We start from the raw sequence: 25,313 nt of genomic DNA on the forward strand, positions 1-25,313 counted from the left end.
CTTATGTAGCATTATTAAAACTGAGGCATTCCAGAGTTATCCTATATTTAAAGGTTTTTCCAAACAATTATTGAAAAGGTGGCACAGCTTCACAAGCTCATCTCACCACTTCTTCAGTTCTATTTAGACCACAAAAACATTCTACCAGTATCTAATTGTTTGGGGTAGGAAGTGATAATAGCTTAGCAATGGGTCACATAACCCTGTTGCTCTTTGTCCTGTTAAACAAGAAGAAGACAATATATCTTTGGTTCTCAGTGACACAGAATATCTAAAAGCCTAGCAGCAGTAAACTATGGTTACCCTTTCTTTTAAACATTTATTTCTGAATTTTACACCTGCTCTTCAATGACCAATAGATATTTCCAGGGTGGCTTACACAAGAAAAGAAACAACAAATCCTTTAACCCTGGAAACCCTGTTCGGTACAGTAGAGTACAGGAAAAAAATTAAAGGTTTTTCTTTCTTAATTTGGAAACCTTTCAAGTGGCCTCCCCCCCAACAATAGGAGATCCAGACCATACTCAGATTTCCTCTGTTATCATTAGCACTTGTCATTTCTGAATATGTTTTTCTTCCTATTGCTTCATCTCTGGCTTAACTTCCTGGCCTCAACATAGTTTTTGCACATACCTTTTCACCCATGGACACACCTCCAGATGTGATGATTACATCAGCACGACTGATACCCTCATTCAAGGCATTAAGTAAATCATCTGGACTGAAGGAGAACAAAAGCAAGCAGGTTAATGACCATTAATTTGTACATTCCAAGTACTTTAAAAGGGGGGGGGGGGGGGAGATACATACATCTCTGCAAAAACAACAACCAAAAAACGCAACCAAATGTAAATACATCTTTATAAGCAGGCAGAACATATTCTCCAAGAGTAAAACTATCAAGAAACAGTAATAGTAGGCACAGTATTTTGTTCGTGTACCGGAAATGTTAACTGAATGCACAAGCAATCTTGGTATGCAGTTAAGCTAGTCCAGACTAATTCTGAATATAGCAATATTAATGTAGTCAGTCACGTGCATTACAACAATTCAGATGGATGGGCTACTACAGGATAACATTAAGCAGCAGCCAGAAAAGGAAGGAGGGAAAGAATCATAATAATTTACTTTATACCTTTCAGAGAGGTAATGAAAACCCCATATTTTCCAATTTTTAAAATTTTATTCTCTACCACTCATGATGAATGTCAAAACTATAAATGGTCTCAGCTCAGTTAATGCTGTTGGAAACTAACAGTGATTAACAAAATCTGTCCCTGATTCAAACTGTGCTGCTGTTTGTGAGCTCTCATTCCTACTCCAGTGCAGCCCCCAGCTGCAGCTGGATAGGGTTAGCTGTTCAGGAGGTCCTTGTCACATATGATTGGAGCATAGTTGGGCATCTATGAAGTTCACCACACCAGAGGTGTGTGTGTGTGTCTGAACTGCAGACTTCCTAAATTGGTTCCTTCAACCTGGTTACTACCTGATCATCTGTTCTCCTAGCATGTGTGCGGCAATTAGAGGACATAGGGCAGCATTCTCCTGTCACCTAGCTCTCTGCTTCTGGGTGGCAATGTGGTTTGGGCCCAGAGACAGAATGCAAGCAAACTGATGTAGTGAGGTGCCTGCAGCCCTGTTCAGGGACCTCCCCACCCCACCCCCAGAAGGCATATGGCCAAGATGGCCCCGTATCTTAGAGCTAGCACTGATAAATGGTATCTTGAAACTGTCTTGGTCTCTGTAAACTTATACGTTATGAACTTTGAACACATTTGTATCATCGTCTGTTATGTAATATTCCAGATAAAAGAAACTATGAACGTTAGTTATATGTTTTGAAAGAATTATCTAACCATCATAGAAACACCAAAAAACAATGAAAATGTATAAAGAGTAACTTATGAATGAACAGTTAAGACTACATAATGAACATGTGTATATGTAAACATGAATGATAGTCACTGTTGTGACAATTGCAGCAGTTTCTCCAAACATCTCAACTGTTAAATAAGATCTAGAGTGCATATCATTTCATACTTCATCATTGAAAGAATTATCTGCCATCACTTTCCCACAACGGTTTCCTTCTTGTGTAGGAACAGACCTGCATAGATTTACTTCCAAAGTTCAAACCTATAAGCATATGTTAAGAATATGGGAATGATCCACTCCCACTGTGAGCACAGCTTCCACATAGGCATGGGCATAGTCAGGATTTATTGGGGGGTGGGCAGACATTATGCAGTGTAATTGGTCAGTTAGTTAAGTATTTTTATTAACTTGATGGGGGGCAACTGCACCCCCTGGCTACACTTATGCACATAGGAGCCCTGTTTTCTTCCTTGGCAATGTATAAGACCATTCTGTGGAAAGGGAGGTCTTTGTGCATCTCCAGTATCTCTCCTTCTCACCTGGATACAAGTTACTTGTGCTCAAAGTATGACACAGGGATCTGGAGTGGTGGTAAGAAATGAGGAAGAAATTGAAGTTATAACTAAAGTCTTCCAGAAAAGAAGGGTCACCCAACAGAATGAGACGTCTCTTTGGAGAATATGTCCTGAGGAATAACAGTATGAGAATTTCTAAGCATCTTCTATAGATGCAATTGCCCTTCTCACAACAATGCAAATAATATAGTTGGATATATCAAAGTGAATAAAATCTACTAATGTCACGAGGGGAGTTAAAGATAGAATATAACGTCCATTGGGAGATCTAATATTAAGTAGAAAGGTCTTTAGAGAAGTCACGTTCAGAGAAAATTGCAAGAGATTTTAAATTTTTAATTAAACCTGTGTGCAGTAGTGTCAGGTGCAGCAGTGGATGGGGGGTGCTGCTGCTCTCCTGGCTTCCAAACACAGCATGTTGCTGGTGCTTACTAGAAGGGGAGTGCAAGGTGGAGGAAGCTCTGCGTAGTCTGGGTGCATAATGGCAAAAGCAGCAGATTGGCTCCACCATGCTGCGCTGTACTGAGTTCCCCAGGCCTTGCCACTCCAGTAAGCACCAGCAACACACTGTGCTAGGAAGCTGGGAGAGCAGTGGTGCTCTGCCTCCGCTGCCCGATTGGCCACTACTAGCATGACTGAATCGGTAACTTCAGGTACACTGAGTTTAGTTTAGAAAATGTAATGAAATACGTCATTCTTGTAATCTGTATCATACAAAAAATAAACATGCATATCACTACGGAAAGCTCAACGAGAACTCCCTGTTTATATGTAAAGTAGCAAGCCAGGATTTGTCTTAAGAGAAGGCCAATACACAGAAGGAGCATGGGGAAGAAATCTGTATGTTCTGTACCTAGAGATGTATTTTTCTCCCACCCAAAGCGTCCCTGCTGGGTCATCCCTGTATCAGTGATGGTGGACAAGCTGTGTTCTCACTGCAAAGTTGTCACACATTGCAGTGATTTAGTTTTCCCCACTGGAATGAATGGCAGCCATGGATGAAAGGAAAACAGTATATGCAGGGATATCAGTGACTTGGGGACTAAACCTGTATGTTGACACCCACAACCCCAGGGGCAGATTCCTTCCTCTTTAGCTCTCTCCCAAATTACTGACCATTTTCTTGTCCAAATAACTCAGTGAGAACCATGATGAATTACATGACCCTACACCCTTATCTATATAGGCTCAATTCTAAGTTTCCTTACTTGGTCATAATGGTGTGTGCTGGAACCCAGGAACCAGGCACCTAGCTGTAAGGGAGTATGTGGGAAGCTGACCTCACTAGGGAAATTCCAGACCCCTTTACATATATATTCAAGGTTGTGGGTTTTTTGTTTTTAGTCTAGCCCCTTGCAGAGATATAAGGAAAAGCATGCAGGAACTATTCTAGCTGCTCCTACCTTCCAGAGTTCTGGCCAATGAGTTCAAAGGTACTGAAAAGCACAAGGTATATTTTTAAACTTTGAAAGATTTGAAACTGTTTTTTAAAATATTTAATACAATTAGATACTTGTAAACATATATGGCAATGTGTACCTAGGTTCTGGCTGTTCTGCATCAATTCTCTTGCTGTATCCTTAGCTCCCCTCGCCACAAAGTTTCTGACTACATACCTGCTAGTAACTGGTTTATAGAGAGTCAAAATAATTGGAAGCACCTCAAAATCTACACGTTGCTAACTGGTGAAAACCTTTTGTAAAGAATAATGATCTGATAAAAAATATGCTGCCATATGTGAAGAAACAAAGTTAATTTTAAAAAAAGGATTTGATGCTTATATTATAACCCACTTAATATAGGGTTCAGATAATCTTTGTGAGAGTTAATTTCTAATATGTACTTTTCTACTCTTTCCCAAATATTCTGGCAATTTCACATTAAAATGTATATGCCACATGTGTCTATATATTTTACACCAAATGCTAATGCAACTTTTGGTAGTCTTTGGTTTATAATACAGCTAATACAAAGCAAACAAGAGTTATGTTTTACTCACATTAGCAGACAGGACAAATTAGCAAGCTCATATGCACCCAGCAGGTATTAATTTTGTCTCTTGCTTCATCTATCATACCACAACCAAAAAGATGGATTTGGATTGATGGAAAATGGACAAGAGCATCTGATAAGTCAGCATAGCATTTGCAATTGCCATGCTATGATCAGGATATACCTGTCTCACATGACTGTAAAAACAAACAAGACAGGTATGCAATGCACACCTTTAAAGTATTTTATAAATTTTAATCTGACTGTGCTTATCAGGCTTGTTGTAAAAAAGATGGTTACAGACCAGAACACAACACAGCATAGCCAACTGCAGATTTAAGGCTTTAAACTTTGCTCCAATGTAATGTATTTTCCCAATGAGTTTTTAGCCTATGGTGCCTCATCCAGTGATTTTCTGTCCTTCATGAAGTTCTTGCTAGAAAATACACTCTTTCACACAGCGTAGTAAAAGCTCCCACTAACTTTCCTTTTGCACTGTCACTGCCAATATGGAATGCTAAGAATTGCGAGTCATCTCATATTGGGAACACCAATCTCTATATTGGGAACACCAACAGGAACATGGAAAAATAATGAGATAGGTCTATGTATTGTATCAATAGGTAAACAAAATATTCCTGTGGATCGTTATGCTTATTCACAATCTTTATAATCAATCTTTCCATTAAAAATGCCAAAGAGAGCTAATTGTAAAATCCATAATTAAAATCCCCCACACTAATCCACAAACGAGTAAACAAAATGACAATGAAGTTAGATAACAGCAACTAGTTAAAAACAGGGATGCATCCAATTAAGTTTTATGCAAAGTAAAATTAATGAAATTAATGGGCCTAAGTTAGTCCTGTCCATTCATTTCAACACTTTACTCGGAGTATGACTAATGTTGGATACCAACCATAATTAAATTAGAAATACAAATTAAAAGACAACAACTTAAGCCTAACAGGCTAAGTCTCTTTAAATTAAAAGGTTTTTGCCTGTCAGTGGAGTGAAAACTACTACAAACATCCAAGGAAAATCCAGGGTAATCAAACATATCACTGAAATTTTCCTCAGTGCAATTAATGGTGCTTTTAAGATTGCAAGCCTCAATTTAAACTTTATCTCCCTCCCTCATGGGCAAGGGTTGCTCATGCCTTCCACATTGGGAGATAAGACAACTGTTCCTCTGGAGAAATTCCCTTGAAAATACAATATGTGAAGAAATCTTGTACAGTATCACACATTTTATTACCTGCTAACTTGAGGAAGATGTTTTTCGGATTGTCTTAAAAAAGTTCCCATAGAGGACTTGACAGATGATTCCTGCCAGTGCAGTTCATAAAAGAACATATTTACGCTCAAATGTTTCCTATCTGAAGAACAGTAAAACTTAAGAGATATTCACACATTACTTCCCTTATAAGGAAACGTGTACCCCACTTTGCCTTCTCCAGATGGAAAATTAGCCAGGCCAGGCCAGGCGCTGGCTGAAGCAGTTTTCTAGACTGAAACCTTTGTGTTTCCCTGACCTCCTGGAGAAATCGAGGGGCTGCCACATACTGACCCTTTCTTGTCCTGGGTAGCACTAGCAATACCTCACTCTGGAAACAGCATTTGCCAAAGATTGAAGAGCAGTTGCTGCCAGGTGAGGCACAGCTGCTTTCTGAGAGTACAGAAAAAAGCAAGGGGGTGAGCTACAGTGTGGCGTAGTGGTTAAGAGCGGTGGACTCGTAACCTGGTGAACCGGGTTCGCGTCCCTGCTCCTCCACATGCAGCTGCTGGGTGACCTTGGGCTAGTCACACTTCTCTGAAGTCTCTCAGCCTCACTCACCTCACAGAGTGTTTGTTGTGGGGGAGGAGGGGAAAGGAGACTGTTAGCCGCTTTGAGACTCCTTAGAGTAGTGATAAAGCGGGATATCAAATCCAAACTCTTCTTCTTCTTCTACAGTACTTGTGGAAGCCTTCTAGCTAGTTCTGTCTTCCTCTGTTAGCTAGCAGTGGAAGGGTAGAGGCTCTCTTCTTCTAAATTCCAAAACAGGTGGAAGGGAAGGCAAAAACAGGTTCCTCTTTGACTCAACCCTATGTCTAGGATCATTTTGTATTATCCACATGCAGCTATCTTGAGGAGAAAGTGTTATGATGACTATCCTGGAATCAAATAATTTGGTGCAGATAAACCTACTACACGTTTGTTGTCATTCTACAGAATGTTAACTCTCCCCTACGCCACCTTAAACTGTCAATTTCCACAGAGCAACATCAGTGATTATTCAACAGAATACAATTCTTGCGATAGATAATAAGAGCAGAATGATAATGATTTACACATCAGGCTCTATATTTTGTTATTTAAGATACTGTTGACAATAATAAATGCTCTATAAGGAATATGTGTGTTTTATGGAACTCTGCATGTTGCCAATTAAGCACAAAAACCAAGCTTTTTCTGGATAATTAGAAATCATTGCTTTCATCATATTGAGATAAGGAAGCAAAGTACAGCGGACGCTCGGGTTACGAACGTGTTCCGTGCGGGAGGCACATTCACAACCTGCATTGTTCGCAACCCGCAGTGTGCACGCGTGGGTTGCGATTTGGAGCTTTTGTGCATGCGCAAAGCGCAATTTAGTGCAAACATCTAATTCCTCCATTGTTCTACCCTTAATCTGTAGACAAAATTACTATGCAGCAGATGGCAGATCAATTTTGTAACTAATTTGTAGCATAACAAAGCCAGCAGTATATATATATTTAAAACAAACTGATACAATGACATCATCACAGAAATATTAGATTATTTCAGATTGGAAAAGTCTTACGAGTCCTTCTGGAAGTGACACTCTTGTTTTTCACCACTTTAAAACTAACGGGATGGAAATCACTTAATGAACAGATTGATTACTAACTGATTATATAAGTGATATTAAAATAATCCAAAAATTAATGCTCAATACTTGGTAGAATCTGCTTGGAAAACTTCATCAGCAGTTCAGAACATCTTGATTGCATACATTATTTTATTAGGGCCAATTGCATTTAAAATGGTAAAATCTGTTTCTGGACTGGATAACTTTTGACTATAGGTGGGGGCTCACATGATTGCCTGCTCCTCTATAACAAATTATTTCCATTCTGTAGAAAATTAAATATGAGGCAAAAAGGTTTTCACCTAGCTTTCTCCATGACATACTGTTTTTCTGTGTGGAGCAAATCCATAGGTAGGAAAGGAGTGCTACTTTCAGAAAGGTTCACAAGGTTCTTTCAGTCTGAAAGAATCTAGTACGGCTTTCTTTGGAAAGGTATAGTGTGGCTATAGTTATCCATACTCTAGTAACCTCTAGGATGGATTACTGCAGTGCACTTTATGTAGGATTGCCCTTGAAGACAATCTGGAAGTTGCAACTACAGTAGAATACAGTAGCTAGGGTGCTGGTGGAAGCAGTGAACCATTAGCATATAGCTTCTGTCCTCAAACATCTACAGTACATTGGTTGTCAATATCCAGTATCCGTATCCAATACAAGCTGTTTATGTTGACATTTAAAGCTGTGAATGGCCTGTGACCCAAATATCTGAGTGAATTCCTTCTCCCATAGCAATCTGCCTGCACGTTAAGATCAGTAGGAGGGGGTCTCCTGGTGATCCCAGCATTAAATGAGACATATAGTGGAGGGGGCATGGAAATACCTTTTTAGGGGTGGCTCCATGTCTCTGAAACAATCTCTCTATGGAAGTGAGTCTTGCCCCAGCCAGGAACTTAAAACTGAAGCAGCTTCTGGGAATACCACCTATGAAGGTTCTGGTGAGGCAACTGCCTTGAGCTAATCCCACCTGAGTCCAGTATGCCAGCATGGGAGATAGTCAACATTTTTTGTCAGACTTTTAGAGACATGGGCTAAGTCATTTTTATGCTGTTGCTAACTATGTTATTTATATAATTTAGGATAATGACTTTAATGTTTTGTTCATTATGTATTTTGCTTTTTTTTTTTTTTGCAAACTGCCCTGTGATCATTTTTTGAAGGGTGATATAGAAATCTCTCTCTCTCTCTCTCTCTCTCTCTCTCTCTCTCTCTCTCTCCATATATAGCGATGTCATTTCAACCCTGACTCTCTACCAGCAGTCAGGTAGCCCAGGCACAAGTTTACAATCTTAAAGGTACTAATTAAAATGAAACACCTCAAAAGTCCTCATCCAATAAGCCAATGAGCATTTAAGGAGATTGTTTTAACTGAATTTCCACTAGAGTTTTACTTGACCTTCAATTTAATACCTCTCTTTGCTAGACTATGCTTTATTGATCCCTTATGAATTTTTTTCTGTCACTTGTTCATTAAAACTGGCAACCATCTCTGTTAGCCTTCTCATTATATCATCACTCTGAAATATACAGTTAATATGAAGTCAAAATTAAGCAATATGGCATGACAGGATTTAGCACTGGGGACTGAATTATCACAGTCCTGTTCCAACTCGATTCTCTATAGATCATAATGTACTCCATGGATCACTCGTACAGTGTTCTCTTCTCCACTAATCTTTTTACCCAGCTGAATCTCTCAATTACTGCAAGTCACTTTTCCCATATTTGTTATATTAATATTTGAAAATGCAATGATTCTTACAATTTAATACATCAACCAATTTCACTTTGAAGATTTTACCTCAAACCTGGAGCAAGAGATCCCCTTAATTAGCCATTTTACACTATGGTAATAGTGCACATGAGGCCTACAGAGAACATGTTAGGAGTCTACAATACCAAACCAAGGTCAGTGTCTAAATCTAGAAAAATTAACTTGCTTATCAGAACTCAGTTGCTACTATCAGTTCAGTCTAAGATGAAGGAACGGAAACAAAGACTCCAAGCAATTCTACAGAAGGAGAAAAATTCAGAGCAAATGGGGCAGATGTTCAAATATCACCTCTCCCACATTTCTATCTTCATCCTTTTCTTCAAGTCTTTCGGAGCGCGTAATGAATATTAAGCATTTCACTGTCAGAGCTGGAGTTACCGTTAGACACACCAAGGCGATTGCATCAGGTGTCATGATCCTGAGATGGCATACCCCACTGCTGTGCCTACTGGTTGCCACTGCCACTGGAGAAGCAGTGAGCTCTCGCTGCTGCAGCTGCCTTTCTTCACCTCTCTGGCAATGGGGGGGGGGCGGCAGGAGGCATCATGGGTAGTGCTGGAGCTCCCACCCTCACCCCCAGCACCAGAAAAATGAGGAGAAGTGGTGGTAGCAGCAGAACTCCAGCTTCAGCACAGGAGTGGAGCCGGAGGCAGCAACTTCCTGTTTTCTTCAGGTGGTGAAATGGGATGGGTTGCCCATGCTCACCATTGTTTCATACTCACCAAAGGGCTAAAACAACTAACATGTCATTTGTGTGATCATTTACATAACTATCATCAAATGGCTTAATAAGAGGAAAAAGCTAACTGAAGTCCCATCCATTGGCAACATTTGACTCCTCAGCTCCCAACATTGTCTCCATCCACAGCCAATCTACCAGGCTGCATCAGAAGAGGCCATTCCCTGCCCCCCCCCCGGCCCCCAGTTTCACAGGGAATAACTTTTAGAAAATACTTCCAATCATCATCTAAAAATGGGAAGGGGACTTAAGAATTGGTGCCTGCGTTTGTGTATTTGCCTATTCCTTTCCTTTTTCTTTTGTTATGTGTCTTACAGTGTAAGCTATTATTTTTAATGGCATACTACTTTGAGTGTTTTAGAATAAAGCCAATATAGAAAGGTATTAAATAAAGACTCTATATATCTATATCTATATCTATATCTATATCTATATCTATATCTATATCTATATCTATATCTATATCTATAGGCTATGTAGCAGTGGAAAATTAAAGAAAATGATTTAACGAGTATTATGGGAGATGAAAGTTAGAATTCTATGCTCCGTATGGTGGGCAACCATTTTCCTTGGAGGGCTCTATTGCCTTAGGGGTAATCTGGGCTGTGTGCTAAAACACCCCCACCCTCTTACAAGGAATGGGAAGTGATGCTCTTATCACAAAAACATAGGAAGCTGCCTTATACTGAGTTATTTTTTATGCATAATTTTTTTTAATTAAAACTTTTTTGATACAACAAGTTAAATGGGGGGAAGAAAGAATGAAAGAAGAATAGAGAAAAGAGAAAAGAAAAGGGCTTCTGATTTTCCTTCTGTCAGTTACATAAAAAGAATTATTCAAAACTTTCACTCCACACAATATCTAACTATTCCATTTTCCATGATCTAGTATTTTTCCAAGCTTCAAACCCAAATATCACGCGTTCATCTTCCTTTTCATGCAAAATGTCCAAAACTGGTTCCCAATTAATATTGATAAATGTCAGCAATAGTTTTTCTCTAATTAACAGTATCACCTTGGCCTTCAACAATTGCAGCAACCATGCCTCCATATTAAATAATGGTAACTCTTTCCCATTCTGAGGGCATAGGAGTCTCTCCACTGTGAACATACATTGATGCAGTATTCCATATCCATTGGTCCGGACTATGTTCTGTATCCAATTTCTACTTCCTGTCATATTTACGTTTTTTTCAACCTTATCTTATCCATATAACTTCATTTTTGTTTTCCAAAATCTCAGCTTTATCATTTGGTTGCTTCATTTCTCCATACACTTGTATAGTAGGTTCTTCCATTTCATCAGATGTTCCTTCTACCTTTGCCATAGCTTCATCTCTCAGCCCTACCATAGTTTCATTTCTCTGTCATTTAGATCCACTATGTCATTTTTGATCCCGTTTCCCATTTCAACCATTGCTTGTTTAGTTTCATTCCTCATTTCATTTACTCCTTTTAATCTTGTCAATTTTTAATGTTTTTTCCTCTAAAACCTCTATTTTTCTGTTAATAAACTTTGTTAGCTCTGTCATCATCTGCTTAAGAATATCCACAGTAAGCAAGAACCCTGAAGTTCTCCTTCTTTATCCCACCTCTTCCCCTCCTTCTGCCTCTCTCTTTTCTCTTCTTGTAAGTGGCATTCTGAATGTTGAAGCTTTTCCTGCTTCACTTTTAAAAATTATTAGGAGTTCTGTCTCTAAACAGCTTCTGCCACTTCAGCAATTTCACAGCTTGCAAAAGCTTAACTTTGTCTACACTGAGTGACAGGTCTCTCCCAGGCCTGCTTGGAGCTTTCTGCGGGTTAAACCTGAGATCTTCCACATGTAAAGCAAACACTCTATCATTGAGCCACAGCACTGCTTTGAGTCATGGCTCTTCCCCTTAAAATAGACAGAGAAGCATTCAGGGCTGCTCCAGCTATTGGAATTAATAATAAAAGTTTAATACTACATTTTCTCAGAGTTTCAATAAAAAGAAAATTCTAAATGTGACCTCCTTGCCTTCATTGCTTTATCTAGGGAAGGGTGGGGGAGGCATAGTAGACAACTGCAAACCAGAGTCCATGTGAGGAAACCTGAGAGCTTGTGGGGAGGAAATGTGCAAGCCCAAAGCTTTTTACCAACTTCCTTACTCCTTTCCCCTCTCAAGCTCCAAGATCCCTTGGATTCTTGATCCCTACAAGTCATTCCTCCACCCTCTCCAGCCAGTGTTCGTGGAACAGAAAGCAACTGGTGAGATTATGGTTCAGGAGAGGAAGTAATGTAGGAGAGTGAGAAAGCCTATCAGATGAGCCAAACTGGGAGATGCAAAACTGCACTGGGATTCCTTGTGGCAGTGAGGACATTAAAGCCTCTACTTCCTAGTGATCCTGATGCAGCCAAGATTGCTGCCCTTATACTGATATCAGGCCGTGATATTTTGCAGCAAGAGATGAGGGGAAGGAAGCTTTTGCAGCCAAGGGTTCCATGGGGCCTGTGGTTGCCTGGATAAGGTGTTTGTGGTTAATAAGGAAAGACATCTGTGTTTGTTGGGGGGAACAACTCTCAATCATATTTTAAGTGATTCAGTGAGCCTGAGAAAGGCATATACTAATGGAGAAAGCTAGGGAGGCATTTGACTGCCTGCTAGTTGAATCTCTAGCTTGTGGCTCTTGATGGAACTGTTTACTTTCAGTGGCACAGACAATTAACATGCCTGATATGTTCCTTAACAATACAGAAGCACTCTTATTGATAAAATCAAAATAAATAATAAAAGTTGAAATTATTTTCTGCTTTCACATTCTGAAATAAGCACTTTCAACTGTTTGCTTCCAGCACTTGTTTCAGATACAAATGAAGTGCTTCATGTTAACCATCCTCCAAAATAATTTAATGCTTTGGATGTAATTACGCTACACCATATAAAGAGGTCAAGTGTAGCAAAAAGACAAAATTAGTGTCCTGTGTACATTAGTCATGCTCTCAGAAGTCACTAAACAGCCGGAAACAGTGGCGGCTTGTATTTCATGCAGATAACTTATTGAATATTGTATTTCGAATTTCCAAATGTCTAGAGACTGACATATATTCATGATTAAAAAGAATAGACTAAAGGAGAATACAAGACTTTTATGTATTTTACTGCTAAAACTATCCTTTTTTGATTTATAACCAGCACCTAACAGATTAGGTTAATGCAATAGCTGCTTGTCTCAATGTCAAAAGATTCCTTGCATGTGAGAATTTCAGGCTAGTGTGCAAACTGTACATTTCATAACAACTATTAAGCATGATAGACATGGAAACTGGGCCACCGTCTTAATACAGAGATTTATTTTTAATAGATTTTATTTTCAATAACAAAATATTCAAAATGGAGTTAATAATTTTAATGGTATAAATATACTAAGATGTGATTGATATGGGAGAATCTGATTTTGAAGATAAGGGATTCTACAATTGTGGACTCGTGGCCCAACCCAAATGATGCTTACTCAAGAAGTGTGCTTAAGATCACAGCCTTAGAAACAATTGCTGATCTTCTTTAAAAAAATAAGAGTGATTTATAAAGAATCTTGTCTATGATAAATGTATTCAACTATATGTGTGCCAACTTATTCACCAAACATATAAGAGAGATTTATAGTGATAGGCTGGGATAATAATAATAATAATAATAATAATAATAATAATAATAATAATGTTTTATTGGTTATAAACTGTTAACATTCCAAGAGCTGCTTAAGGCCTGCCCCCCTGAGGAAGTTTCAAAAGATGTCACCATGTTCAATGCTATTTACTCCCAAGCCTTTTTTTAGGATTGTAGGCTTATAGACTTAAGGCTTATGGGTATAATACTTAGCACTTATTCAGCATATCTAAAAATAAGAGATAATTTTGTAGTGCTTGTATTGGTGACACCTTTAGTTTGATACTAATTGTTTAAACTGTTTAATCTTGGGCAATGATAATCCTATTACAAATACAAATATAGATTTGTCAGAACATTCTGTTTATCTCACTGATGACAACGGTCATCATGTATCCAAGAGAGACACATGTTTAATTCCTATCTACCTTTCTGAAAGTCAGCCAATAAAGTGATTTAAAACCATATTATGAATAGTCCCAGGATGTCATTCCCCAAACCAGAAGTTTTCTTGAAACACTTGAAATATAACAAACAAACAAACAAATAACAATAGTTTCCCCAAAAAAATATTTCCACAGTTGAAAGCTTAATGTCTAAGTGGGTCATTATGGAGACTGAATAATAAGTATAGTTAACTATCATGTGAAAAAATATCTGATGAGTCATCACCTGCCATAACTAATAGACAGGGTTTCTTTAAATTTCAGTATTAAGAAATATGTTGGAATGTCATATTTTATATTCAGTGACATGTCTAGACAGATTGTTCTTTCATTAGTCATTATTGACTGAAAGCAGACCAAATAATCAGGAAAAACTCAAGCTGTGGAAACTATTGTGTTTAAGAGCTCAGATGAGAACACACTTTCAAATGTAAACAAGCAATAAACAAAGGTATAAATAATGACAGATTATGTTCAGGAGACACAAATCTATAATAAGTATTCAGAAATCCATCTAGATTTTCAGATGCTCCCTGAGAAGTAATGTTGAAAATGGCATGTACTTTTTCAACTAAACATGCTGCAATGCAGGTCTTTTCTGTAATGAAAGCTTACTTCAAAACAAATGAAATACAAGTAATTTTTTAAAATGCAACAACAAAATTAATGATGTAAATACAGTCGTGGGAAAAAGAAAGTGCACCCTCTTTGAATTCTGTGGTTTTACATATGAAGACATAATAACAATCATTTTGTTCCTTAGCAGGTCTTAAAATTAGGTAAATGCAACCTCAGATGAACAACAACACATGACATACTACACCATGTCATGATTTATTTAACAGAAATAAAGCCAAAATGGAAACGCCATGTGTGAAAAACTAAGTACACCTTATGATTCAATAGCTTGTTGAACTCCCTTTAGCAGCAATAACTTGAAGTAATTGTTTTATGTAGGACTTTATACGTCTCCCACATCGTTGTGGAGAAATTTTGGCCCACTCACCCTGAGATGTCCCCCCCCCCCAATTTCTATGAACATTGAACTCCTGAGAAAATTGGCAACTGTCTTGAATGTTTTCCACTTTTGAATAATCTTTATCACTGTAGAATGATGGACTTAAAATTGGCTGGAGATGACCTTAGAACTCTTCCAAATTTCATGGGCAGCTTCTCTAAGAGCATTGTGTTGTCATTTCCTTGGCGTTGTGTTAAAACACATCTGAATGCGCCAGACCAGCAAACTGCTAAAACGTCAGCTTTTATAGAGATGGCCACACTTGCTGATGATCAATTAAGCAAGGACATTTTATTAGCAACCCCTGCCTGCTACTTAGCCTCTTAATTCCTATGGAAGCAGTAAGGGTGTACAGTCGTACCTTGGTTGACGAACAGAATCTGTTCCAGAAGTCCATTCAACTTCCAAAACGTTCGCAAACCAAAGCGTGGCTTCTGATTGGCTGACTGGCCCCAGATACAATGCGGACAGCTAAAACGGACATTTGGATTCAAAATAACGTTCACAAACTGAAACACTCACTTCTAGGTTTCCAGCGTTTGGGAGCCAAAACGTTTGAGTCACAAGGCGTTTGTCAACAAAGGTACGACTGTACTTAGTTTTTCACACTTGATTTATTTTGGCTTTATTTTTGTTAAATAAAGCATGACACCCTAGACAGCATCTTAAAAAGCAGAGACAACCTTTGTTGGCGTTTGTCAACAAAGGTACGACTGTACTTAGTTTTTCACACTTGATTTATTTTGGCTTTATTTTTGTTAAATAAAGCATGACACCCTAGACAGCATCTTAAAAAGCAGAGACAACAGACTTCCGGTTTGGATCGCCACCGGGAAGGGAGCGCGGAGAAACCTCTCCGAACTTCATGGGGTCTTTGAGGGGCTACGCATAGGCACTGCGACCCCAATTTAATCTCAAGGGGGGCCCCCTTGAGAGAAGCGCAACCAGCGGCGTTGGAGTGATCCGCAAGCCTCTGGAGGTTTTTTTCTCTCCGTTTTTGGGGAGGAAGACCCGGAGGCAGCGGATCGAGAGACGCGCATCGGCAAGGCCTGCGAACCCCATGCAGTTATGCCTCAAGCTCCCACCGAAGTTGAGCGACAAATCTCTGTAACCCTAAAAATCTGACGTCCTTAACACCGTATGACAACGGAAGAAACAAAATTTTGAATGAAAAGGTCCGAGGAACGTTGGATGCAAATGGATATTGTTTAAAGAGCCCGACCTGATTTCTGGATTTAAGATGGCGCTGGGCACTAAATCGTAAGTTTGTAACAAAGAGACTTAGTTACTTACCGGCTGTAGTGAGAGAGAAGTGAAGTCCTTGTTAATGTTACTGCAAGGCAGTGGATAACCGACAGATAAAACCGGGACAAAGAGTAAGTTTCAGAGACTTTGTTTCATTTGGGCAGTTGCGAAAAGAACAGGAGGGGCTTGGAAGAGACGGAACGGAGGTTTAAACCAGATTGGGAGATTGGAGGGGAGAGAAGAAAGAAAACTAGAAGGGAAGCACCCCACCTCCCCCCGGCACGGCTGGGTTCGAAATAACTAAAGTCCCACGAACCCCCTCCCCTTTTCAGCCGTTGGAATCTGCCGCCTCCCGCTAGTGACTAGCAACGGGAGAGAATATCTACAGAAGATTGCGTCCCCGCAGTCAGCTAGTATCTGCATCCATTTTCCTTTTCCTTTACTTCTTTACTTCGCCTGCTACAGCGAGACGGGGCGCCCTCCTTATAACTGTAGGATCGGACATACTTTATATAATTTGGAGAAGCTCGGAGGGCTATAATTGGAATATTGGAGATCCGGGGGACTTTGTGCGATAAGAACGGCAGCAGCGCGAGGATTTTGTGGGGACATTGTTAATCCACAAGTGAGGGATCCTTTAGTCCCCTGCTGGAAGAACATAGAATCGCGTCCCAAAGAGAAAGAAGGCAGAGAAAGAAAGTCGAGAAACTGTGCGCAGAAACGACCTTTTTATACTTTCTCTGCGGCGTAACCCCGGAATATAAAGAGACAGAGCTACTATTCCACCTTTAGTGAGCTTGTTGTTCCCGCGTTTTCCCTTTTTCCCCCCTCCTTGCTTTCCCCCTCTCCCTGTGACGTCCCTTGCCCTCCCCCCTCTTTTTTCCGCTTTCCCCCCCCTCCCCGCTTTCCCCCCTTTCCGCGCTCCACCAGCCCTTTTTCCCAATCACTACTTCTGACTCCAGCAGGATGACAACAGACTCCTTCTTCCTGACAAAGCCCTCTGATATATAAAAGCGGATTAGGCCAGACAAGTGGCTGAAGTTTTTAGAAGAGGAGCAACACAATAGAATCTGGTCTTCGAACATCTTTGTTTCCTCCCTGACACTTATTTTGGGACCCTACCCCCTCGCATTAAATTTCCCTCGTGTACCCCTCCCTTTTTGCCTTCCCACCCTTACATCGTTCCTTTCAAAGTACTGTTACAAATGCCAAAGGGGCGGTGGTGGGTGGGACTGACTGAATAATTTAAGTGGCTCCTATAAGATTGTACGCCCCCTAAGGGAGAGTCTTAAAAACGTATTTTGTTTTGTAAATATAGAAAGGGGAGGATGGCAGGAAAGGAAGGGAAGAAGGCAGTGGGTACTCCAGCAGAAAGGAAAACGTCACGCCATGAAGAAATCAAAGACTTAGATATACTCTGGCTGAAAATAAAAGAAGAATTTAAGCAGAATGAGATTCACATGGAGGAAAAGTTAGGAGAGATGCAGAAATCAATAGATAGGAAAATAGAAGGGGCGGTGGGAGAACTATCAAATAAGATAAAAGATTTAACGACTCGAACCAAATCCCTAGAAGACTCAAATAAAAAAACACAAAAAGAGATAAGAGATCAGAGAAAGGAAGCTGAGAAAATAAAAGAGAACTTTGAGGAATTAGGCAAGAGCCAGGAACAAATTCTGGACAATTTGGCAATGATGGAAATGAAACAAAAACAACTAAATTTAAAATTCCGAGGGGTAGGAGAGGAGGTCAACGAAGATGTCAAAGGGAAAATGATAAGAGAACTGGCTAGATGGCTAAATTTGAAGGAGGAAGAAGTCACACAAGAAATAGAAAATGCCTTCAGAATAAAAGTAAAACCCAAACAAAACAGAGTAAGAAAGATTTCAGGAGACTGCCTGGTAATCTTCAAATCGACGGAGCTGAAAAATAAGATTTTAAGAGAAAGTTACCAGAAGAAACTGGTGATAGATGGAAGACCAATCATCATTTTCAAAGAAATTCCAATCAGACTCCTTCGCAAGAGAGAGGGTTACAAACAGTTAGTAAATATCCTAAGGAAGAATGGCATTCAACATAGATGGGAGTTCCCAGAAGGGATCTCCTTTTTTTATAAAGAAAAAAGATTTAAAATTGCTGAAAGTCAGGAAATCAGGAAGTTTCTACGAAGATATGAGAGAGAACTTGGTGGGACGGGAGAGGTACATGGGGGCGGGGGTGGGGGCGGGGGAGACGGCGCGGGTTTGGGGGGGGACTCGGGAGGAGAGGGGGGGGAGGGAGCGGAGGGAGAGGAGGGTGAAGAAACAGAAAGTAAAACCACTCGAATCTAAACTAACTGAAACTTAAATCCGCAAACTACTGTTTTATAAGTTAAGTAAACAAGAATGAATCTAAAAATTTTAACATGGAATGTAAACGGCGTAAATGACAAAGCGAAAAGGAATAAAGTTGTAAATGTTTTGAAAAAGAAAAAATTGGACATAATCTGTATACAAGAGACTCATGTGGCCAAAAAGCACAATCGTGTATTAATAAATAGAAAGCTAGGAATGGAATTTATAAGCTCCACGGTAGAGAAAAAAAAAGGAGTAGTAACATATGTTAAAGAAAAATGGGAACCTAAACTGATTTATAAGGATGAAGAAGGAAGGATACTGGGGGTACAAATCAGCTTCCAGGGGGAAAAAATTAATGTGGTAAACATATACGCCCCAAATTCGAACAAGCCAGAGTTTTTCAAAAAATTAGAACAAGTTTTAATAGAACTAGAAAACAACAGGACGATACTGCTGGGAGATTTTAATGCGGTGCCAATCCCAGAAATTGATAGACAAACAGAAAAGGGGAAAAAGAACCAAGGGAAGCTGCCAAAGTCTTTCCAGGACTTGGAAGAAAACATGGACTTAATAGACATTTGGAGATACAAACATCCAATAGAAAAGCAGTTTACCTTCTTCTCAGAAGTGCATAAGAGCTGGGGCAGAATAGACCAAATTTGGACGTCGAGAGAACTCTCCCTAAGAGCTACGAAATGTGAAATTCACCCGAGAACTCTCTCAGACCACAATTCAATAACATTGGAATTAAAAAGTGAATTAAAAGGAGGCTTTAGATGGAGATTAAATGAACAACTTCTAGAGGACGAGGAAGTCATCGGAAAAGCAAAAGCCACTTTAAAAGATTACTTTGAACTGAATCTTAACACAGGAGTGAGCTCAGAAATAACCTGGGACGCCAGTAAGGCGGTGCTGAGGGGCTTCTTCATTCAGCAGAACAGTTACAAAAAGAAATTAAGGCAACAAAAGAAAGAAGAGATCCTCAATCATATAAGGCAATTAGAGAAAAAACTGACAGAGAACCCAAAAGACACACAAAGCATACAAGCAATTAAATTACTACAGACACAATATTCGATGCTAGTGAGCCAAGAAATTGAATGGAAAATCAGGTTAATGAGACAAAGATATTTTGAATCAGCTAACAGAATTGGAAAATTATTAGCGTGGCAACTGAGGAAAAGACAAAAGCAAAGCGTGATAAATAAAATAAAAGTAGAAGAAGAAATAGTAGAAGATCCAAAAAAGATACAAAAAAATTTTCTGGAGTTCTATGAAGGGCTATATAAAAAAGGAGAGGAGGACACAACCCTAATAGAAGAATACTTAGAGAACTGTGAAGGGAGGACTTTAACGGCCGAAGAGAAAATACAGCTAAACAAACCCATAAATATAGATGAAATCCAGAATGCAATTAAAAGAATGAAATCGGGGAAGACTCCAGGTCCGGATGGCTTATCAGCAAAATACTACAAAGTCCTAGGAAACCAACTTGCGCCAGTCCTCTGTGAGGTTATGAATGATATTTTAAAGGATGGAAAAATACCGGAGTCATGGCGGGAGGCTTTCATAACTTTAATTCCAAAATCGGACACCGACAAATTAAATATCAAAAATTATAGGCCAATATCTCTATTAAATAATGACTATAAAATATTTGCGGACATAATGGCAAACAGGTTGAAAAAACATCTAACGGATTTAATCCACAAGGATCAGGCCGGTTTTTTACCGAACAGGTTTCTGAAGGACAATGTTAGACATGTCATAAATTTAATTGAATACTTGGAGATTAATAACAATGTACCGGCAGTACTGATGTTTGTGGACGCCGAAAAAGCGTTCGATAACGTATCATGGATGTTTATGATAAAATGTTTGGAGAAGGCGGGGATAGAGGGCGACTTTCTGAAAGGAATAGAAGCTATATATTCAACCCAATCGGCCAAATTGGTAATAAATAATAACTTAACAAACCAATTTAAGATAGAAAAGGGAACAAGACAGGGTTGCCCTCTCTCCCCGCTTCTATTTATTGTGGTCTTGGAAATATTGGCGAATAAAATTAGAACCGTGTCTGAGATACGAGGGATTAGAATAGGTTTGAAGGAATTTAAACTAAAGGCCTACGCAGATGACCTGATATTATCCCTGGAAGAACCCCGAGAAAGTATTGGCAAAGCATTAGAGATCATGGAGGAATACGGCAAGCTATCCGGTTTTAAATTAAACAAACTGAAGACAAAAATGCTGACAAAAAATTTGAAAAGTGATGAAAAAGAAGAACTAGAAAGGAAATTCGGAATAAAAATCGCAAAAAAAATAAAATATTTAGGAATCTGGCTTACATCAAAAAACATAAACTTAATTGATGACAACTACTCGGCAGTTTGGAAAGAGATCAAAAGAGATTTAGATGTTTGGAATAGAGTCAATTTATCATGGCTGGGCAGGATGGAGGCGATAAAGATGGTCGTACTTCCTAAGATGTTGTTCCTTTTTCAAAATATTCCAATAATTAGGGGGACTAAATTGTTTAAAGATTGGCAACGGACTCTCTCCAGATTCATCTGGCAGGGGAAAAGACCAAGGATCAGATTTAAAATTCTTACAGACCGAAAAGAAAGAGGGGGCCTCGCTGTTCCAAACTTAAAGTTATACCATGAAGCCGCATGTTTATGCTGGGTGAAAGAGTGGATCACTCTAGAAAATAGCGACCTACTGGACCTGGAAGGGGCGGACAATAGATACGGCTGGCATGCCTATCTATGGCAGAATAAAGGGAAAGTGCATAGGGGATTTTCGAATCATATTATTAGAGGCCCCTTGTATGAAGCCTGGAATAGGAATAAAAAATTACTGGAACGGCGAACCCCTTGGTGGCTGTCCCCTTTTAATATTATAACAACTAAAAACACAAATACGGGAGCAAAGAATTTAACATATGAGGACTTACTGGTAAGATCGGAGGACACGTGGAAATTAAGACCATATGAGGAGCTGGAGGGAAAACTGACAGTTTGGCTACAGTACTATCAAATCAATGCCATATGGGCGGAAGATAAAAAAATTGGAATGAATGAAAAAAAATCGAAATTTCAGATTGAAATAATTGAAGGTAACTCTAAATTACTATCTAAAATGTACAATATTTTATTGGAGTGGGACACAAAAGACGAGGAGATCAAAGAAGTCATGGTTAAATGGGCGATAGATCTAGGACATAGCATAGCCTATGAGCAGTGGTCAAAACTGTGGGAGAAGGGAATAAAATTTACGGCGTGTGCCGCAATCAGGGAAAACATAGAAAAGATGATTCACAGATGGTATCTAACACCAGAAAAACTGAATAGGATATACAAGATTGGCAACGGGGTCTGCTGGAGGTGTAAAGTAAAGGAGGGTAATTTCATGCATATGTGGTGGGCCTGCGATGATATTAAAAAATTCTGGGATACCATATATAATGAGCTAAAAAAATATTAAAATACACATTTTTAAAAAGACCAGAGGCCTTTCTATTAGGCATCATAGGAGAAGAGATTAAGAAAGAAGATGTAATTTTGTTCCAGTACTCAACAGCAGCGGCCAGACTGCTAATTGCTCAAAAATGGAAAAGCACGAGCACGCCAACGATGATGGAATGGCAAAATAAGCTATATGACTTCTTTGAATTGGCAAATATGACGCAGAAAATCAGAAACCAAAAGAATACAAAGTTAAGGGATGATTGGGCTAAATTTATGACATATATAGAAGGAAAGTATGAAAACGTATCAAATATAGTTGGTTTATTATAAAACTATCGATGTTTCAAGTTATTAAACAAAAAACAGCTGTAAAGATAGAATCTTGGAAAAATTAGGAATCCAGAGTCAAGAGGGATGGAAGTCAATTTGTATGTTATCTTGTTTTTTTTTTTTTTCCTTACCTTTTTATCTCTTTTAATCTTTCTTTTTTCCTTTTCCTTTTCTATTTCACTTACCTGTGTTATGTGTATGCATTAAATGAAACTTAATAAAAAAATTTAAAAAAAAAAAAAAAAAAAGCAGAGACAACACCTTGCCAACAAAGGTCCGTATAGTAAAAGCTATGGTTTTCCCAGTAGTGATGTATGGAAGTGAGAGCTGGACCATAAAGAAGGCTGATCACCGAAGAATTGATGCTTTTGAATTATGGTGCTGGAGGAGACTCTTGAGAGTCCCATGGATTGCAAGAAGATCAAACCTATCCATTCTTAAGGAAATCAGCCCTGAGTGCTCACTGGAAGGACAGATCCTGAAGCTGAGGCTCCAATACTTTGGCCACCTCATGAGAAGAGAAGACTCCCTAGAAAAGACCCTGATGTTGGGAAAGATGGAGGGCACAAGGAGAAGGGGACGACAGAGGACGAGATGGTTGGACAGTGTTCTCGAAGCTACCAGCATGAGTTTGACCAAACTGCGGGAGGCAGTGGAAGACAGGAGTGCCTGGCGTGCTCTGGTCCATGGGGTCAAGAAGAGTCGGACACGACTAAACAACTAAACAACAACAACAACAAAGCATAACACGGTGTAGTATGTCATGTGTTGTTGTTCATCTGAGGTTGCATTTACCTAATTTTAAGACCTGCTAAGGAACGAATGATTGCTATTATGTCCTGATATGTAAAACCACAGAATTCAAAGAGGGTGCACTTTCTTTTCCCCATGACTGTATATAAATGATTGGTCTGATTGTAACTTGATGAAAATTTACTTCTGTTTACATTTCCTGTTTTCTACCTAGAATAGGCTTAGCGTAGTGGTTATAGTGTGGGAGACCAAGGTTCAAATTCTCTCTCAGCCATGAAGCTTACTGACCTTGGGCTAGTCACTGTTCTTGGACTAACCTATTTCACAGAATTTGAGCATAAATGGGGGGGAGGAGAACTACATACTCCACCTTGAGATCCTAGGAGAAGGTGGGATATAAATGGAACGACAAACAAATACATCTTAAAAACATTTCGCGTTTGATCTTGCCGTGACAGCAGCACTGCATCAACACACACACTGCATCATATTCTTCATTGGTCTACCATCATATCGCCTTGCCATTTCTCCTGCCACTCAGCTCCCAGCTCTTGTCTAAACTCATCACCTTACACAGAAAACTTGACACAGATTTATGGGGTGTCCCCCCCCCCCCAGCCTGTGCATCTGGTGGAGGGCAGTTTTGCCAATCCCTAGGTATGCTTCTGGCTATGGCCATTCTCTAACAACCTTAGGACTTCAACTTTTTGGCCTTATTCTTTCTTTCTTTCCTTCATCTTTTCTTTCTCCCTGTCTCATTAATTGTATTTATTTATTCACCACACATATATCTCACCTTTCATCCAAGGAGCTCAAGGTGGCATTCATGGTTCTCCCCCTTCTCATTTTATCCTCACAACAACCCTGTGGGATAGGTCAGGTCACCCATCTGACTTCATTGAAGATTTGAACCCTGCTGGTCTCCCCATGTCCTAGCTGGTATATCTATCAGTCTTCTTCTTTTTCCCCATCTCTCAGTACATTTCTATGTGAATCTATCACACAACGACATTCTCTCTACTTTACTCATGATCATCTGCATATCCCTCCACAAATTTTTGCATCTCTCTCATATGTGCCAGTGAATCTATATAGTCCCAATCCACCCCATCCTTGGCTCTTAGATGTGCCTGTGCCTGCATGCCCCCACCCACCTTACAGGTAACCCGCCCATCTCCTGAACCTTCCATCCCTTACAGGCTTGAACCTAACTTAGCATCCCAGTTCAATCAAGTCAAGCACATTCCCGTTCACCATCTGGGAGAGGTGGGTGGCAATGTAGTGTTTTTTTAATCAATGGAAAGAACTTTCTGCTCTTGCTTAAAAAGAAATTAGTTTGGAAAACCCATAGTGGTAAGAAAAAAGTCTGAACCCACAAAAAGCTAAAGCTCCAAGTTGTTGAACTCCCTAGTCAGAGAAGAATGTATTTCTCTCTACAGGAAATCAATTCTGCTTCCAAGGACAAAATACGACATTGTCAGATATTTTAAAATAACCACCGTATGGAAAATAAGTCAGAGTTATAAACATGCAGTACATACTTATCTCCCACAATCCCCAAGTTGATTGTTGGGTACCCATGTTCTTGAATTGTTGCTAGAAGAGTTGAACGATTACTGTCTCTAATCTTTCCTGGTAGCAGGTCATCTTCAGGATTCAATAGCTATAAAACCAGAATCAAAATACCTGAATATTCACCTTCACAGCAAATAAAACATAAAACAGCTGTTTGTAGATGTTTTGATGTTGGACTACTGCAATGCGCTCCACATGGGGCTACCTTTGAAGGTGACCCAGAAACTACAACTAATCCAGAACGTGGCAGCTAGACTGGTGACTGGGAGTGGCCGCTGGGAGCACATAACACCGGTCCTAAAAGACCTACATTGGCTCCCAGTACGTTTCTGAGCACAATTCAAAGTGTTGGTGCTGACCTTTAAAGCCCTAAATGGCCTCAGCCCAGTATACCTGAAGGAGCGTCTCCATCCCCATTGTTTAGCCTGGAAACTGAGGTCCAGTGCCAAGGGCCTTCTGGCAGTTCCCTCACTGCGAGGAGCGAAGTTACAGGGAACCAGGCAAAGGGCCTTCTTGGTAGTGGCACCCACCCTGTGGAACGTCCTCCCATCAGATGTCAAATAAATAAATAACTATCAGACTTTTAGAAGACATCTGAAGGCAGCCCTGTTTAGGGAAGCTTTTAATACTGGATGAATCATTGTATTTTAATATTCTGCTGGAAGCCACCTAGAGTGGCTGGGA

General features: G+C 39.6%; 1 protein-coding gene and 2 long non-coding RNA genes across 33 annotated transcripts in view; 1 reads left to right on the forward strand and 2 right to left on the reverse strand.

Moving 5' to 3' along the window:
* Positions 1–25,313, forward strand: part of LOC114595582 (uncharacterized) — a 73,145-nt gene that overhangs the window by 44,011 nt on the left and 3,821 nt on the right. The gene's annotated exons all lie outside the window — the stretch shown is intronic.
* The window catches only part of GPHN (gephyrin), a 233,067-nt gene that overhangs the window by 8,318 nt on the left and 199,436 nt on the right, over positions 1–25,313 (reverse strand). For 16 of the 30 annotated variants that reach the window (XM_077928093.1, XM_028725755.2, XM_077928122.1 and 13 more), the window contains 3 exons: positions 24,596–24,717; positions 3,854–3,886; positions 634–721 (listed from right to left, as the gene is read on the reverse strand). In XM_077928093.1, coding sequence (XP_077784219.1) covers positions 634–721; positions 3,854–3,886; positions 24,596–24,717 — 243 coding nt within the window. The remainder of the gene's footprint in view (positions 1–633; positions 722–3,853; positions 3,887–24,595; positions 24,718–25,313) is intronic. The other 14 variants (XM_028725763.2, XM_028725892.2, XM_028725857.2 and 11 more) reach the window with 1 other exon arrangement.
* On the reverse strand, positions 13,138–24,588 carry LOC144327737 (uncharacterized). Its single transcript, XR_013392814.1, has 2 exons — positions 22,561–24,588; positions 13,138–15,603 (listed from the first exon to the last, which is right to left on the reverse strand). It is a non-coding gene; the product is annotated as an uncharacterized LOC144327737 (long non-coding RNA).

This window comes from Podarcis muralis, chromosome 1, assembly GCF_964188315.1.
Source record: "Podarcis muralis chromosome 1, rPodMur119.hap1.1, whole genome shotgun sequence".
Taxonomy (NCBI): Eukaryota; Metazoa; Chordata; class Lepidosauria; order Squamata; family Lacertidae; genus Podarcis; species Podarcis muralis.